Here is a 17553-nt window from a genome sequence, read left to right as displayed (position 1 = left end):
AGCTGTTTTCTCGATTTCTTATTGGCTATTCGTATTACACTGTTATGTAACCCATCAAGCCCAACTTGTCATTTCCCCTTTCGAAGGCTCTGTCTTTGTGTCATGAAACTTTTTGTGTGCTTTGTTGTTCACTACCATCATTATTGTACATTCTTGCCATTTTGTGAAAAACAATAATTATAGATCTGCTAAGTGAGACTATCAATGCATTTATCCCATTTATTACAAGCTTGAATTGTGCATGAAATGCAGCCCTCAATAAATTTACAGATGAGACGTTTAAAAGAATGCATGTAAATGAATGGAACGAGTTTACTAGACATGTGCATCTGCACGTGAGGGGAAATAAAAATGTGAAAGAAAAAAAATTATGTCATGTAAAGGCTATGTCTGCATGTAAAAAAAATCTAGAATTATGCCATCCATGACTTGTTTCAAAAGTGCATTAAATGTACTTTTGACGGGTTGTGAGTAGAAGATTTGCTAGAATGCTATGCATGTGACTGGGCAGGATGGAGACGTGCATTTGCAACGTGAATTGAGCAGGAGGAGGGACTGGTTTTTGGGTGTTCATGCAGTCAGAAGAGTTGTTCTGTTTTTATCTGTGTCTGTAGTTCAACAGGAAAGACTCATGCCAGGGATTGCATCCTCCGTTATGTCAAAAGTGAAAGTTTTAACAGTGCAAACTAGTTCTGTTGATGCCTAAGGCAACAACACAATCGTCCTCTTAGCATAGGCTCAGCCACAAGCAGCTGGCACTGTGAGGTGGTTATATATTAGTTAGCAACACCGAGAAAAGCCCCAACATGGAACTTTTTTGTTTGGAAAAGGACGCAATCGTGCGAGCTCAGAGAGATCCCAACATCTTCTGCGATGAAAGGGTACTGCAAAGTCTTTTAACAGTGGAGGACAGATATGTTCCGCAGGGACCCTATTTTAAATGTGTCCAGAAGGAAATTCAGCCTTTTATGAGGCGGATGGTCTCGACGTGGATGCTGGAGGTTTGTAGTTCCAGTTGTATTTCTGGAAACGGTTTGCTTGTAATGTAGAATATGTTGGCAAGTACCTAAAGTAGCATATAGCTGGACTTTGTCATGCGTTCGTTTTATTACAGTGCAGACAGTCAAACTCGAGACAACATTTGTTCACACCTGTATGCGTAGCTATAGCATATATGTTGATAAATATGGAAAGGAAAAGTTTGATCAAGAAATCAGCAGGAAATGCAACGCTGAATCTCCGCTACACGATTATGTACAGCCTAATATAAATGTTCATTTAATAAAAAACACTTTAGTATTTTTCTCCAATGCATGCTTTCTTAGACAGATATGGGTCTGTGCTTTATTTACATGTGTTTTATGAATGGTTTTATACATATGTGTAATTTTTCTGAATTTTTTAAACAGGCGCAGCCTTCGAGTTGCTCGGTGCGAAAGTGCAGCTAAGAACCGTCGATTTAAATGTATTCCAGTTCATCAAAGAAACATAATAATAATTGTCTGATATAATTTGTATAAGAACGATACATAGTCTATACATAATATTATATGCTGTCATTACTTAGTGTTAGATCTTATTTTTCTTATCGTGACGAATCACCAAAGCAGTTTCAAAAATTCGCAAAAATGACACTAACCATGTGTGGGCGTCATTGGGTTTAACCTATGGGTTTAACAGCACACCCTGCTTGAAATGAATGAAGATCTTTAACTGCTGGAAAGTTCCTCTTTCTCATGAAGAGAAATAGTAACAGTAAGCACATATTCTACAAGCTGCAAATAGGCCTAGTAGCTATAGATAAAAAAAATATTATGTGTATATATGTATATGTCTAGGTGGAAAAAGCATGCTAAAACAACTACAACAGTAGAATATGAACAAAAATGCCTGGTTAAGAGCATTGAGCTAACTATGACAACAAAAAGATGTAGCAAGAACAAACAAATGTTAAATGAATACTAATTATTAGACAGCCTTGATTATTAAATTGTGAATTATTTCTGTCCATGTCTCTGTAGGTTTGTGAAGAAGAGAAATGTGAAGAGGATGTCTTTCCCTTGGCTATGAACTACCTGGACAGATTTTTAGCTGCAGTCAATACAAGAAAATGTTATTTGCAGCTTTTAGGGGCCGTGTGTCTCTTCCTGGCTTCAAAATTAAAAGCATGCCAACCGCTGTCGGCCAGGAAGCTCTGCATATACACAGACAACTCTATTACATCTCAACAACTGCTGGTAAGAGCTGATGGCCTTGATGACAACAAAAAGTCTTCCATCTGTTGTGTAATTATTCAAACTTCAGATTATATGTTTTAAAATATATATATATAAATAGCCCTAGGTTTGTGAGCTGCTGATTCATCATATTTTTATTATTGTGAAATGTAGCTATTGGGGAAGTGAATTTAGCTTGCTTTGCCCCCTAATGTTGTTTTTAATGTTGAGCTGTGATGAAATACTCTTTTGATTTTTAGCACCTCTGAACATCTTGAGAAGGTGTTGATGTTTTGATACTGTTCCCATAAATTGGCAAGGACTCTCTACTTACATCATACACTCTATTCTTATCACATATAAGCTGGTAAAACCCTTAATGCCTAAATGGAAATTATTTCTAGAGCTTTTGGATATTATGTGTGTTTAAAGACAGAAGACGAGAGAGAGAACAGGAAAGACAACTGGGTCGAGACAAAAAGGTTTCTTATAAATCGCAGTGGTGATTCTTGTATAAAACCGATGCATCTGCAGACTGGAGCATGGCTTTAGAAGTCTTGACCTTGCTGATTTGGTGTCACTTGTCAGGGACTGTACCTTCTTGGTGGAGTTTTCACTAACTCAAACACAAATTTCTCACACTCTCTTTTCACTTACCAGCACACACACAGTGAGGGTGTAGAGCTTCTCACTTTGGCTGGTTTTCCCCTTGTGTCTCTGTTCTTGAGAGTTTCTGAGAAAGCAGCTTAAGCAGGCGAAACAAAGCCAGCTGGGCACGTGCAAGGAAGGAAGTTGAGCGTGTGAATGAAATGCAGCATCTGGTTGGAGGAGATGTGATACAAGGGGTGGAGCTTTACACGATAACCTGATTTATTTTACAACCATGATGTCCTTTTGAGCAAAACAGATCCATATTTAAAGAGCAACTTGACTCATTTCTCCCCCGTTTTGAAGAATTACAAGTTTAGCGTTGAGTGACAGAAACACAACCTAGATTTTTTAAAATGCCAGTGTCAGTAGATCCCAAAGATTTGTGTCACAACTTTTGCCAAGGCAATACATGTCTTTGCATTTTTACACATTTTAGCCTAGTGAGTATGGCATATATTTGGGTTTTGCCGCAAGATTGACAAACTTTGCACAGTTGAAACACTAGGGGGCAATGAAATAAACTGTAGTCCAGAGTGATTAAGTCAAATGCATTATCATTGACAAACACTACTGGAGTGATGATATCGGATTGTGATAGTTTGTCTAATATTTTTGTAGACAGTTAAGTTGAGATTCACAAAAAAAAAAAAAAAAAGTGGTAAATAAAACAAAGTTTGTTTTACAACAAAATACGTGTCATTACTTGTATTACTTGTAATTTATTTGCCATTATTTGTGAAATTTACTAACAGTTTCTGACTTTAAAGTACGCGTGAACCGTAAGTTGCAAATGACTTTTCTCCAGTGTTGTGACGTATTTCCGAGAGAAACAGAATACTAAATGAGGAAAACTAGTGGGCGTGGCTTTATTTTCCAACACGCCCCTCATTGGATCTAGAAAAATTGTTAATGACAGATATCTCACAAAGCCAATTTTGTGTTCTGTCCAGTTTTTGAAGCATTTGTGTGTAAAGTGCTTCGAGCACACCCGTGACCTCTCTGTTATCCCTCCTTCCCATTGAAATGTAAAGATTCGAGCCATCTGGACCGTAACGAGGGAATATTAGGGATTGGTGTTTCATGAGTGCCACATCCAAAAATGCACCTCCTCGCCATCTCTCCTTTCACGCGCTGTCAATGCTCGTAAACACACAGGCAGACAGACTTTAAGTAAATCCTATACCAGTCCACATGCACGAATAGGCATGTATAAATTCCATAGAAGATCTAGACAGGTGGAGCTGGTGGAGGTGGAGTGTTTTAGGTGAACCAGTTTACAGCGAACACTGAACCTGAATATTTAAAGGGAACATCAGATGAAATGTTCACTTTTTTAAAGCTTTTTTTTTTATATTTCATTTATTTAGGTTTCTGGCGTGTCTGCCAGCTCAGAAAAGCTTAAAAAAACCACACAGCCAGTTTGTTATGGGCTGTCTGAAACCGTGTCATCCAGCGACCTGTTTTATTTTGCAGCCGGTTTCTATGTAGATAGCTAGCTGTTTGAATAAGACCACATCTGAGCCATATAAGGAGTCCAAGACAGCAATTCAGGTCTTGTGTTGACACGCTCCAGGAAGAGAGGGGTGGGGCGAGCAGTAGCTCATTATAACTTAAAGAGACATGCACCGAAATGGGTCGCTGTGACCAGATATATTTTTGATAAGGTAAAACATTTCATGAAGACCCTAAAAAATCATACCAACTTGTGGAAAATGGACATCTGATTTCGCCTTTAAATGTTGAGCAAGATATCTCATTGGCTGCACAATCGGCCAATCAGCTTTTGCTATGTAGCAAATTATGTGATTGCTAGCAGACTGCGTGTAAAGAGCCTAGCATATAGATCTATGTAATTAATCAATTCCAAAATCTAAAAAGGTGGATTGTGGGTAATATAGTCGATTGAGTTTATGTACACTCGTATTCACTATCTCTTGTTCTGTTTTTTTCATTCTCTGTCTCTGTTGGAGTGGGAGTTGGTGGTTCTTAATAAATTGAAATGGAACCTGGCTGCCATCACCCCACTTGACTTTATTGAACACATCCTGCACAAACTGCCCTTTCCCGAAGAGAGACTGACGCTGATCCGCAAACATGCACAAACCTTCATCACCCTCTGTGCAACAGGTAGGACCCGAGTGACAGAGCACTGACTGCATTCGTCAGAAATACTGTGCTAAAGATGTATGATGTGAATGTGTTATGATGCTTTCTGCCTTGTTATTCGTGTCTATATAAAAGTTTTTTATATTTAACTGGGTGTGTGTTTCTGCGGCCCTGCATCTGTTCAAGAGACCGAGGCCTGAGCACAAGCCAAGATTGAGGAGCTTTTTTGAGAGATTGCAAATGTTTTTGTCAGTGCCTTTAACAATTTTCTCAAGTCAGGAATGTTGGTTTAGTGCACAGCTGCTGTACAGAGGCAGTCAGTCGAGTATAGGGTGTTTATTCAAGGATGACTGTTGTGTCCTGAAATAAGCACCACGCTAACACCAACAAAGCAGATGTAACGAAAGACTTCCAGCACAAAATAGCCAAGGCTTTCCTCCCCAACTAAAAACCGAGGGCTGGTTCTCAGGATCTCAAGGCAGATGAAGAGGGGGAGTAGTTCCTGGAAACCTCAATCCCTTCTGATGTATGAAGGGAGGGAGGAATTAAGGAGGATTGAGAGGAGAAGGAAGGTTCATTCACAGCTACAGGACAACTTAACGGAGGTAGTAGTGATGTTAAAACAGGTCTGAAACCTGAGAGGATGTGAACGTGAGGTTCAGGTTTTACGAGGAATTCAAAACAGATGTAAGATGCAGTAAGAGACTCCTCAATCAGATTCCATTATCACAGCTGTTTCCTGGGAAGTTGTTTTGAAGTGTTTCACAGGTGGTGACTAATGTTCTGTGGAACTTACTGACCAGGTCACTGATGTTTGGGGATGTGTGTGTGCTTGTTTTTTCCTCAGATCACAGCTTCACCATGTACCCTCCCTCTATGATCGCTACAGGATGTGTGGGGGCAGCAGTATGTGGCCTCCAGCCTGACCAGAGCAATCAAAATCTGTGGGGGGACAGTCTGACAGAGCTGCTGGCTAAAATCACCCACACTGAGGTGGTAAGTGTCCAGCATCTTCATACTGTTAAAGAAAAAAGCGGAGCAAATTACCATTCAAGATGAAGGTTAACCAAGGATTAGCCCTTTCTTTTTTCTTTAGTTGCACAATAATCCATTCATTCTGCGATATTTTATGAAAGAACAACTTCCTGATTAGCTCATTTTTTCTTCTGTATGTATTTTCTTTCAGAAAGGGAAGTTAGGATGGGACACATATATATGGTCTCATTTGTTGATTAAAAGCTTTATTTCAAGCAATGATGTTTTAATATCATTAAAATACTATTTTGTTTTTATTCATGTTTTTGAAAAAAATATTTTTATTTTATTTAATGTTTTTCTTTCTAGTTTTAGACATTTTATTTTGTAATTTGTATTAGTTTTTTTAAATGTCTATATAGTTTTTATTTATTTGTATTTTAGTTTTAGTTATATTAGAACATCAAGTTAAATTAAATGAAAATGAGAAATGTTGCCTTAAATAAAATATTTTTTTTGTTAATATTTTAGTTTCAGTTTACATTTTAATTTCAGTCATACACACACACACATACATGCATATATATCATTTTTTAATGGTTTTATTTTTAGTTAACCCTCAACATAATTGATTCCAGATGTTTGAAGAGGTTAAAGTTTGCTGAGGCCCCTCGATTTGAGAAATACTGTTCTAGAGACTCTTATTTAATGATAGTTTAGCATTGTCAGTTTTCAATACTGAAGTCAATTTAGCCTGTGACAAATGGTGGGCATAGCAGACATGTGCGTGTGCCGGACATTCATGCATGACTGTATGGAAATGGAGAAATGTGTTATGAATGAGTGTTTGTGTGTGTTCACTGCAGCAATGGTGGTGTGTTTTCAGAGCTGCATACTTGTGGCGAGACACAGTCCTCTCAACCACATCTGTGGATTAAAGTGCAATGCTACACACACACACACACACACCCAGGCTCCTACACAAATCTACACATCTTGGCTTCAGGCTGTTTTGAAGGTCTCACAGTAAAACTGTTTTGAATTGGACCCAGAGAGTGAACGCCCCATTTAAACTCCTCACATGCACTCATAATGTTTAACACATTCTTTTCTCACCCCTCAATGTAATGTGTTAAGTTTTTTCTCCACTTAAAGTTCTTGCCGTTAGCAACTATTCCTTCCTATGCCTGTAGTTGTCAGGGCAACAGGGACTGTTGTGGCTGTATCCTTCGGTCCAAGGAGAGAACAGGGTTTAATTATCCTGAGAAAAAGATGAGAGTTTGATACGGGATCATTCTGTCAGACCGCCCACATTTCTGCAGAAAGAGACAGAGACATTGGTCAGTGTTTAATTTGAAAAATAAAGGTTCCAAAAGGTTTTTTTTTTTTTTTTGCATCAGTGACATAGGAGAACCATTTTTGGTCCCTCAAAGAACTAATCAGCGAACAGTTGAAAAAAAAATAAAGATTTTTTTTTTCTGCTATAAAGAACTTTAAAGATTCTATGGATGTTAATGGGTTTTTTATAACTATCAATGGCAATAAAGAACTTTTGATTTTAAGAGCCCTTTATAGCCGATCGGTGTAAAGTCCGAACCAGTTTGCAGCTTTATTTTGCCTAACAACTGCCCACTTAGACAGGAAAAAATCTGTCTGACCACATGAGAAAAACAACAGTCTGTTTCATTTTATGTGGTGTTTAGGGGCAACACTGTTAGCATGAGTTTATACATTTGTAAAAACAGCAAAGATTATTGACGTAAAAGAAAGTACAGTTTCAGTCTTTCTACTTCAAAATGTAATGTTCAATTTAATACTGCTTGCAACTTCTTTGTAATACATTGAGAAATTTACTAGCAGTTTCAGAGGGACGGTATTTCAAAGTAAATCCTACACCCACATTTTTTCAGTTGAGTTTCCACAGTAATCATGGGCAAATCATTGAAGTAATTGCACAACAGCATAATTGGTGTATTAGGAAAATTATGCACATCTTTTGTGCAGAGTCTTATAAAAAATAAAGGTTCCAAAATGCGGGACTTTTATAGCAATGCAATAAAATAAACATTTTTGGTACCCCCAAAAAACTTTTAGTTAACAGTTCTTAAATTAACCATTTTTTGTTTAATAGTCTCAAGAACCTTATTCCACAACAAAGATACTTTTGTGTGGTGGAAAGGTTCTGTAGATTCCGTATGTATTCCACAACTGTACATAGAAATTTAGTCTATTTCTGTATATACAGTATATATTATATTACTGTGTGTTTTTGTTGTTGTTGTCCAGTTCACTGGAAGCTTCTGTCACCAGAACAAATTCCTTGTATGTGCAAACAAGGTCTTTCTGATTTTGATTTAAAAAAATAACCTTTAATTTTAAGAGATTTTTGAAAGGTTTTATGGATGTAACTAAATCAAAGTTTTTTTATTGGAATCAATGGTGAAGAACCTTACACTAAGAAAGAAAATGGTTCACTGAAAGGTTCTTTGGGAAAGCTTTCTTTGGCATCACTGTGAAAACCCTCTTGGGAACCTTTATTTTTAAGAGTGTATGTCTGTAGTACACAGTGCCATCTGAGGTTGAAGCTATCTAGTGTGCATAGTGCTTACCTTGGTTCTTCTTCTTCTCTCTCTTTCTTCTAGGATTGTCTGAAATCTTGTCAAGAGCAGATCGAGCAGTTACTGACCAGCAGCCTGAAAGAAAGTCAACAACAGCATCAACAGCTACAGGAGGGCAGAGCCAGCAACAAAGGGACGGAATCTCAAAGTCTGTCCTGCACCCCTACAGATGTCCGTGATGTTAACTTATGATGTCGGTTCCTGTTCCCATTCACCTCCTCAGCCTAGAAAAGATTCACTTGTCATTATATTACTGAATGGAAATTGAATTTCAAAGCCTCATTAGATGGTTATACACACATAATACATGAACGCAAGCTTGATATTTTATAACAGAGCATAACAGCTGCTACTGCCGTCTCATATCCGCAGGCGGTGGCGTTTTACATACTTGAAATGTAATTGAATTGGCCTCAAACAATGATTTAATAATGCAGTATGGTGCGTATTACTTAACAAAGAGCACACATCTGTTTTGGCTATCATATACAACTGTATTATTATTATAATTTTTGTGGTTATTTCATAATTATAATAATAATACCTATTATTCTAAAAAAATATATATATTATGCTTTTTATTTTATAAAATGTATTTCCTTAGTAATTCCCAGAGGCTATTTTTTATATAATATTGGAAGCATGTGATCCCAGGAAAAATGCTGTTCTGGGGTCTATCAGTCCTTTCAGTGGGATCTATTTTCTTATCATAGAGATATTAATACAATGATCTGAAGAATTACTTCTCAGATACAGGTGACTCGTAGTATAGAGATTATTTACAGTGAATGTTATAGCATGCCATAAGGATACATGAATATATGTTAAACCATTTCTATCCATGCATGGTGACCATCACGGCTTCATGAGGGCACAGGACAGTTCAGATGGACACTAAGTATGAAGTGTAGGTGGAGTAAAGGTAGGGAGAGAAGGAAGGAGTGAAAAGAGGCGAATCGAAGAATACAGATTGAAAGGTTTTGCACGTGGTTGAAATATGAACGGTTTTAGGCAGGTGTTTTTTGGAACGCTCTAAAGTTTATAATGAATAAGTGTGAAGCTGTTCGCTTTTTTGACCTGTTAAACACCATCACTTATGGGTCAGAGACACTCGCAATGCTGGAGGGATTCAATCATTTGGGAGTCTTAAAATCCTTCTTAGCAAAGATGATACAAATGCACTTTCAGATATCACCTCTCACTGGTTATCCGTGGTATACAAGAGGAGGGCGAATCATTCTAAAGGGTTTTTATTTTATTTGCATTATTTTTCTTAAATTATTTTGTTTTGGGGCTGGTTTCCCATATTAGCTGTGCCTTGCGGGTTATAGTTTTAAATTTAGACCAATACATTTAGACCAAAAACTGATCTAACAGTCATCTACCAATTGAAATGGTGAGGCTTGACATGCCAAGATTGGTTGCGTTTTACTTTAGTTGTGTTGAATTCATGTCAGCATAGATAGGACATCATCAAATTATTATCATTAAATCACTTTATTTTATTAGTTTATTTTATTTTCTGTTCTCAAAATATCAGTCATCTACTTGAACTTTTCTCATATATAGGAAAAAGATATTTTGAAACATTACGCTGTTTTCCTTTCTATGTATTCATTTGTTCTTGCACTTTTGAGAATTTATCCTCTTTATATTAATGGACTTAAAAGTAACTCGGAGGTCTGAGATGTTTACTTCAAACATACTATGCGTTGTGCTGACATCAACGTGCCATTCCAACACGTCTATGCAAGCGATGTTATGAGTGTTTTTCAAACAAAGTTAATTTTCATTCTCAATGTTCACCTATTTTCACCCATTTAGGTTTTGAGAGAGTTTGTGTACTGTATTATATCCTTAAGTTCATTTTGTGTTCTTCCTTTTCCTTTATCTATGTGTAAATGTTTGAACTTGTGTTCCAGTGCTGCTAAAAGAAAAAGAAAAATGAAAAAAGAGCTATTGCATACTTAATATCGGTTTCCATGTTGCTGCTATGTCAAAATTATTGAACGTGTTTTTATGGTGGCTGCATGTCTGTTTTCTGTTGGCATTTACACTGTCAATTACTTTCATGCATGAAGTGCCTTGGCAGTTATTTGCAGATATTTGCATGAACAGTCTCGCCTCATTTGTGTTAAATCTAACTTAACTGTTGTCTGACTTCTTTTTCTAGCTATTATATTACTTTCTGTAATGAAACGCCTTTATTGTTTTCAAATAATGTTCCTGCCCAGTAACAATACCTCACAGAACTTCAGTCAGGATATTTCTAGAAAAGTAGCAGGATTGAAAAGATAAAGCCGGTGTTAAGGTTAAGCCTACAAGGTTGTTTTTTTATTAACTTGTTAGATACACATTTGCCAAACAGCTGTAAAGGTATTTTCTTATCAGGTGGTTGATGTAAGACTGGAGCAACGCATCGTTTTCAAAGAAATTTTGTTTGAATTTATGTTAAAGCAGCCACCTTTTGTTGAAAGTTCCACCTCCAGATCCAAAAATTCCATCAGTTTTATTTTTGCCCTAGAGCACTTGCCTTCAATTATCAGACATTCAATTAAATAAATCTCAATTTGAAAAATAAAAATTGTGTTCAGTTTCTGTGGTGATTCATAAGAACTGTCTCCATCTTTGACACAGTTTTGGTCTCGAGCAAGAGGCGTTACTCCTAACTTAAAGTTATGTTTATTCTTATAAGGGAATTATGGGTTGAAAACTAAAAAAAATAAAATAAATATATATATATATATATATATATATATATATATATATATATATCTGGCCCCTGCTGCTTAGAAGAGGGGTTGCAGGGAGTTTATGGTTTTATATGCAGCTTTGCCTGTAACATAATTTAATAATTTATATATAGTATTACAACTGATTATTATAAATATATTTTTTTATTATTTTAAACTTCAAATGATTTTTAATTAATATGAAAATCAATGGTTACACAAACAAACTGTTTTTGCGATCTTCATATCAGGTTATCGTGAAATGAATAAAAATTCACTTCTACATGTCAGGGTAAGCTATTAGCGAGAATGCTACATTTCATTTTATTAACTGAGCCATGTCTAGGCCACACTATGCAAGAGAACGTGAGAGACTTTTATTTTGAAACGCAATTATTTGCTGCTCCTTTCACTCTGTTGATATACTTTATTGTTTCTGTCTTCACGCATCATACTTTACCGCGTTCATGGAGGACTGATGCAGAGGAAGTATGTATCAAATCACCTTCTTAACGAATTGTTGGAGCGTTTAGAAACTGTTTACCCCTATAAACTATATTTTTTCATATTTTGTTAATTGTCGTGCTAGAGTCTCAGCGTAGAGTTTGCCAGGGCAGTAACTTATTTGACAAGTGCACATGCATGAAAAGCTCATATGTGTAACTTAACTCAACATTATATCTGGCTAATATGGATTAGAATACTAATAACATGTCACAATCACAACTGAATATTCTATATGTATATATATATATATATATATATATATATATATATGTGTGTGTGTGTGTGTGTATATATATATATATATATATATATGTGTGTGTGTGTGTGTGTGTGTGTGTGTGTGTGTGTATGTATATATATATATATATATATATATATATATATATATATATATATATATATATATATTGGTATTCTCTTTACACATAAAGCATTGACCCTTATTCAAATCATTCAGATACTTTGGAATCCATTATGGGCTGCTGATATACTTTGTTTAATTATGAAAGCTTATGGTTTGGTAGAGGATCAAATGCAGATATGACACCATCAAAGGACGGCATGACCTCCATCATCGACAAGACCATAAAGCTGAGGAGAGAGGAACAGGCTCGGCAGGTTGTCCTGGCATGGGCCGTGCTGAACGTGTCTCTGGCTGGGATGATCTATACTGAGATGTGAGTTCAGATATGCCCCTAATGTGGTTTCAGTGTCTTCTAAACCATGGGTAACAAAGTCACCTGGTCTTATAGGTCTGGAAAGCTTCTAAGCAGATACTACAACATAACCTACTGGCCCATCTGGTATATTGGTAAGTGAATAATAATAAAGAGTTCAAAGCGTGTCAGTGATTTGGTACGCTGTTTTTCATCTGACTGGTTTTGTTGGACAGAGCTTGGCCTGGCATCCCTGTTCAGTCTCAATGCGCTTTTTGACTTCTGGAAGTATTTCAAGTACACCATGGCCCCGTCCACGATTACCGTCAGTCCAGAACAACATCGACTACTTGGACTCAGGGGTTCAGGTGAGTTAGCTGGCATCTGGAAAGAATTCTTTTGGGTAAAAACAATCATGCAAAATGCTATTTCTCACCAAATAGACAATTTCTTGCATGCATTTACACTGCCCTGTAACATAATTGCTTAATGAATGCCGATTACAAAAATAGTAGCTGTTTTACTCTAGCATGTCTCATATGGATAATTCATTTTTTAATGCCTAATCCTGATTTCAGTGTTAGAAATTACAGCCAGGGACAGAAGAAAATGCAAACAGGTGTTTTCTGCTATCTGTGGGGTTTACTACATCCAAACAGCAACAGAAATGCTTTTTTTTTTTTTTTTTTTGTTCTTTGACATTAAATTATGTATTTGAACATATTTTCCCACTCTCTGATGATAAAAATAAATAAATTATAAAATAATTGTTATAACAAACAAATGTTATTTATTATAATTAAAAATATATTATTTCATAATCATGAACTAATCAGATTTGCTTTAAAAAATATGTAGTCTGCTGCTTTGGTAGTTTTGGAAACTAATCTGTCATTGCTGTGTTAACAGGGATTCAAACCTCTCCACCTCAGAAACAAGAAAAGAAAGAAGCTTCAGTCTCAGTGCAGTCGTCGCCCCTGCAGGGTCAGAATGTACTCAGTTTTAGCCCTGCGCGAACCTCAAGCACCAGCCCTAAGTTTTCCCCCAGCTGTGTGTCTGGGTTCAGTCCACCTCTGAGCAGCCCTTCTTCAGCAGGAGGACCCTTCTCACCCTCCATGGCATTCGGCAAGGTTGAGTACTTTGAAAAACTTCTTTAAAATTGTATTTTTTGATATTCTATTCTGTTCTCACAGCCAGTGCATTTCCTCTCTTGCTTTTAATGTCTGCAGGTGTTGAACTATAGTACATCTCCAGGCTCTTCTCCGTACCCAAGCATCCTCGGACCAGCAGAGGGCACCAGTCTCCGTGCTCGCTACCGCACATCCCCGTCAGTCTTTAATTCGCCTGGAGGTAAGGAGGACTACATTGATGACCTGAAGACTTTGGAAAAGTTTTTACATTCGGAGGAGGAGAAAAGCCACCGCAGTCAATTGGGTAAGAGTCCTGCAGGGACATGAAGATGCTGAACCAAACTGTGGCTGTGCTAAGCAGTGGCCTACAACATTTTCTTTGCAATATTTAGGCAGTCCAGAGTCAACATCTCCAAGACACAGTCCATCGTTCTGGAACTACAGTCGTTCGGTGGGAGATTACGCACAGAGCCTGAGGAAGTTTGAGTATCAGCCGGCCTGCCGTTCACAGGCACCGTCTGCCCATAAAGACGATACGGAGCTGGGCTCCAAACAAGCTGCTGAAGAGGTGAGGGTCAACTGAATTCAAGATATCTAATCATCTTTGATCCTCGTTTATTTTGCATTATTTGTAAGGTTTCTTTTGCTTTTTTTTTTCTTTTTTTTTAAAGAGTATTTTAAAGTAGAGTTTTGCAATTTATTACAGGTCTGGGCAAGAATCACGACGAGTCGTTTGGTGAAGGATAGTATTGACAGCTGGACTGCTAAACTGAGAAATGTGAGTTCTAATTAATTAATTATAAATAAAGTATAAAATGGTGATTATTAGTATTATTAACTTAGCTTGTTTCAGTATTTATTTATTCTTTATTACTCATTTTTATTATTATTATTATTATACATTTAAGTGTTTATTATTATTATTATTATTATTATTATTATTATTATACATTATTTATATAATCTATTATTATTATTATCAATCATTTATTTTAAAAAAAATTTTGAGCCATGAAGTTTGTCAATAAATGGTGTCCATATTTTCTTTTAGTATTTATTTATTTTTATTATTATTTAGTAGTCTGTAAATGATGTCCATATTTTTTTTTACCTTTATACTTGTTCCAGTGGATAAATGACACCATTCTAGTTCATCTGGTCGGAGAGATGGACTCGGTCAACAGTCAGCTCAGGAGGATGGGTTGCCCTGAGCTCCAGATCGGAGGTAATTGTCTTTTCTGCCAAAAATATTTAGATTGTAAACCTTTCTGTTATGTCTCACTTCTGTTGCCCTTGTATTATGAAGAGGCCAGCATCAGCAGTCTCAAACAAGCTGCTGTGGTCAAAGCTTCTGCAATCCCCTCCCTCAATGCTATCGTACAGTATCTGGACATCTCGCCAAACCAGGAGTATCTGGTGGAGCGAATCAAGGGTGAGCAGAATACACAACTGTCTGGGATTAAACGTAATATTTAGACTTACTGTGTGGTTCTGTCTCATGAACAGAGATGATGCTACTGTAATGCTAATGTTCATTTTTATCAATGGTCTTTGCAGAACTAGCCCACAGCGGCTGCATGAGCTCTTTCCGCTGGAATGGAGGAGGAGATCTGAAAAACCGGAAATGGGACACAGACCTTCCGACAGATTCTGCTGTGTGTTCTTTCAAACATTTGCAGCATTTGAATGCCATATTACCAATGCATTGCAGTTTAGATGAGAGCATAAAAAATAATATTGACATATTGCATTTACTTTTACTCTACACTGATGCCAACACTTTTTTACGAACACAGATCCTGATGCATGTGCTGTGTACGTACCTGGACTCACGGCTTCCTCCACATCCTAAGTATCCCGACGGAAAAACCTTTACATCCCAGCATTTTATACAGACGCCTGATAAACCAGGTGTGCATAGACTGTATGCTACATTGAGTTTTATATCAGTTTTTAACATAGATACTATTGTAGATTTCGAATTAGTTTTAATATTTAAGTTTTAATTACATTTTGTTTGTAATTTTGTTGTGTACTTTTGACATTTTAATTTGTTGATATTTACATTTTTATATAGTTTTTTTTTAACACTTTTTTTTTTTTTAAATCAAGCTAACTAAATGAATATTACCTTGCCAACTACTTGAATGTGTATGTTATTTGATATTTAATGTTTTAATTAACTATAAAAACACTTTTTTTTTTTTATACAGCCTGTTTAATTTATGACTTTTGCTTTTTATTTGTGAATTTCTAACAGACGTGTCCAATGAGAACCTGTTTTGCATTCATCAAAGTAGCACAAACCCTCCTCATTATCAGCTCGTCTACCAGGGCCACATCTACAGCTTGCCTAAGGTAAGAACATACTCTCCAACCATAATGACAAGGGAGTAACTTTTCTGTGATTATTGCTTTATTGTGTTTCCACAGGGCAGAAATAACTTGTTTCATACCATCCTGATGTTTCTCTACATTATCAAAACCAAGGAGTCAGGCATGCTGGGGTGAGTGTAGATCTATCATGTTATCTGTGATCTGCATCGTTTTGAGGAATTTTGTAGCTGGAATAGTTGATTCTGTTTTTGGATTGCTATTTGGATCCTTAAAGTATGTGCTACATTGAAGTACGAAATGGATCAAACCTTTCCCCCTCTTTTTTTTGTACCAGGAGAGTGAATCTAGGTCTTTCAGGAGTGAATGTACTATGGATCTTCGGGGACTGAGTTTGCCATGTTATTGGAGAAAAACACTGCACAAGCCTTGGGATGTGATAAAGACAGTTTTTTTCACTTTTATAATCTTGTGATTTTGCATGTTTTTGAGATGCATTATACTGTCACATTACTTCCAGACTTAATGCAAATACAGAATAAACACAAAGTCATTTTAGCTGAAGCAAATGTTTTAAATTTCAACACAGAGATATTTATGACTTGAACCGGTGTCAAAATGGATCTAGTTCCACTGGATTTTGTATACATATTTTTTTTGTATTTCATTCATCATACAAGAAAAACAATGTAGTTTATTCATGAATGTAAATTCTTTGTTTAGTTTGGCTGGGTGCTCACTGCAGAAGTTATGTTTTTTTATGAGTTATAAAGCAGTTACTGGTAGTTTTTCTTCATGCACTTGTAATGACATGCAACCATGAACAAGCATAAGTCATATGTACTTTTTAAATGCATTTTGGTGTAGTAATGATCATTTATTTGCTCTCAGTGATGGGCTTTTTTTTTTTTTGTCCTCACTGTTATTTTGACAAAATACAGGGCTGGGACGATCTTGAATGCCAGATTACATATTTGACAAGAGAAGTTTATGTTGTTTGTATTTTATAGTGTGTCTGAAGTGGAACTTGAATTGGAATGAGCTTTCACTTTTGTCTTTTGGTTTTCCCATTAATAAATGCCCAGCACTGTTCTTTTATCTATTTTAACTCTATTCCCAGTGTTAACCACTGGATGGTGCTGCACACCTACAAATGGTTATAAATGGTAAGACTATATTTATGTGCTATTTTAATATTTTATAAAAGCTTTTATAGCAGTCTCACTGGTACTGCAACTTAAATTTCCTAGAATCCAGACTGTAATGTGTCGGGAATGACATAGGGAATATGAAAATATAATAAATGTTTTAAGAAGTCTTCCGTATTTTACAGTAGTCAAACTAAATAAAAACATGATGTTCCTAGAAGTACCTTATAAATATCACATGATAATTATTCGGTACCATTGTATTATCTGTTGCCATCGTTGTACTATTGTAATGACCACTTTTTGTGAGGTCAAAGTTATAGTTGTAAGTGTTTGGTATTAAAAAATATATATATAATAGTTATTACTATATGAAAATAATGAAATGTAGTGTTTGAAGTAAAAAAAAATGTTTTAAATAATTATTACTACCACATTTTGCGTAACATGAAACGTCACATGCGCTCATTGCGCTGTGGT

General features: G+C 36.2%; 2 protein-coding genes across 3 annotated transcripts; both read left to right on the top strand.

The window, feature by feature from the left end:
* The first annotated feature begins 767 nt into the window (after nt 1-767).
* On the top strand, nt 768-11160 carry LOC127978113 (G1/S-specific cyclin-D2). The gene is made up of 5 exons (XM_052583178.1): nt 768-1001; nt 2022-2237; nt 4838-4994; nt 5821-5969; nt 8591-11160. The coding sequence occupies exons 1-5, from the start codon at nt 807-809 to the stop codon at nt 8756-8758; spliced, it is 885 nt and encodes a 294-aa protein (XP_052439138.1). The 5' UTR covers nt 768-806; the 3' UTR covers nt 8759-11160.
* A 504-nt stretch (nt 11161-11664) lies between these two features.
* Nucleotides 11665-17017, top strand: LOC127977921 (transmembrane protein 209-like). Of its 2 annotated transcripts, none has more exons than XM_052583162.1 (15): nt 11665-11787; nt 12330-12482; nt 12558-12616; nt 12698-12829; nt 13371-13591; nt 13691-13895; nt 13984-14159; nt 14298-14369; nt 14720-14816; nt 14898-15023; nt 15149-15246; nt 15388-15502; nt 15852-15949; nt 16025-16098; nt 16263-17017. In XM_052583162.1, exons 1-15 carry the CDS (start codon nt 11777-11779, stop codon nt 16315-16317), a joined length of 1692 nt encoding a protein of 563 aa, XP_052439122.1. In that variant the 5' UTR covers nt 11665-11776; the 3' UTR covers nt 16318-17017. The 2 variants fall into 2 exon arrangements, with proteins under 2 accessions (XP_052439122.1, XP_052439115.1); XM_052583155.1 differs by having other exon boundaries at nt 11669-11787; nt 12315-12482.
* Nucleotides 17018-17553: the final 536 nt, after the last annotated feature.

Source organism: Carassius gibelio, chromosome A4, assembly GCF_023724105.1.
Source record: "Carassius gibelio isolate Cgi1373 ecotype wild population from Czech Republic chromosome A4, carGib1.2-hapl.c, whole genome shotgun sequence".
Classification (NCBI taxonomy): Eukaryota; Metazoa; Chordata; class Actinopteri; order Cypriniformes; family Cyprinidae; genus Carassius; species Carassius gibelio.
The sequence above is the reverse complement of the archived record's forward strand: the minus strand, read 5'-3'. Positions and strand labels throughout refer to the sequence as shown.

What these genes read in the sequence shown, in the direction of transcription:
- LOC127978113 (XM_052583178.1), top strand. Translation starts at nt 807, where the DNA reads ATGGAACTTTTTTGTTTGGAAAAGGACGCAATCGTGCGAGCTCAGAGA. An exon ending in TCTCGACGTGGATGCTGGAG is followed by an intron (nt 1,002 to 2,021) that starts GTTTGTAGTTCC and finishes ATGTCTCTGTAG; the next exon opens with GTTTGTGAAGAAGAGAAATG. An exon ending in AAATCACCCACACTGAGGTG is followed by an intron (nt 5,970 to 8,590) that starts GTAAGTGTCCAG and finishes TCTTTCTTCTAG; the next exon opens with GATTGTCTGAAATCTTGTCA.
- LOC127977921 (XM_052583155.1), top strand. An exon ending in ACTTGGACTCAGGGGTTCAG is followed by an intron (nt 12,830 to 13,370) that starts GTGAGTTAGCTG and finishes CTGTGTTAACAG; the next exon opens with GGATTCAAACCTCTCCACCT. An exon ending in ACATCTACAGCTTGCCTAAG is followed by an intron (nt 15,950 to 16,024) that starts GTAAGAACATAC and finishes GTGTTTCCACAG; the next exon opens with GGCAGAAATAACTTGTTTCA.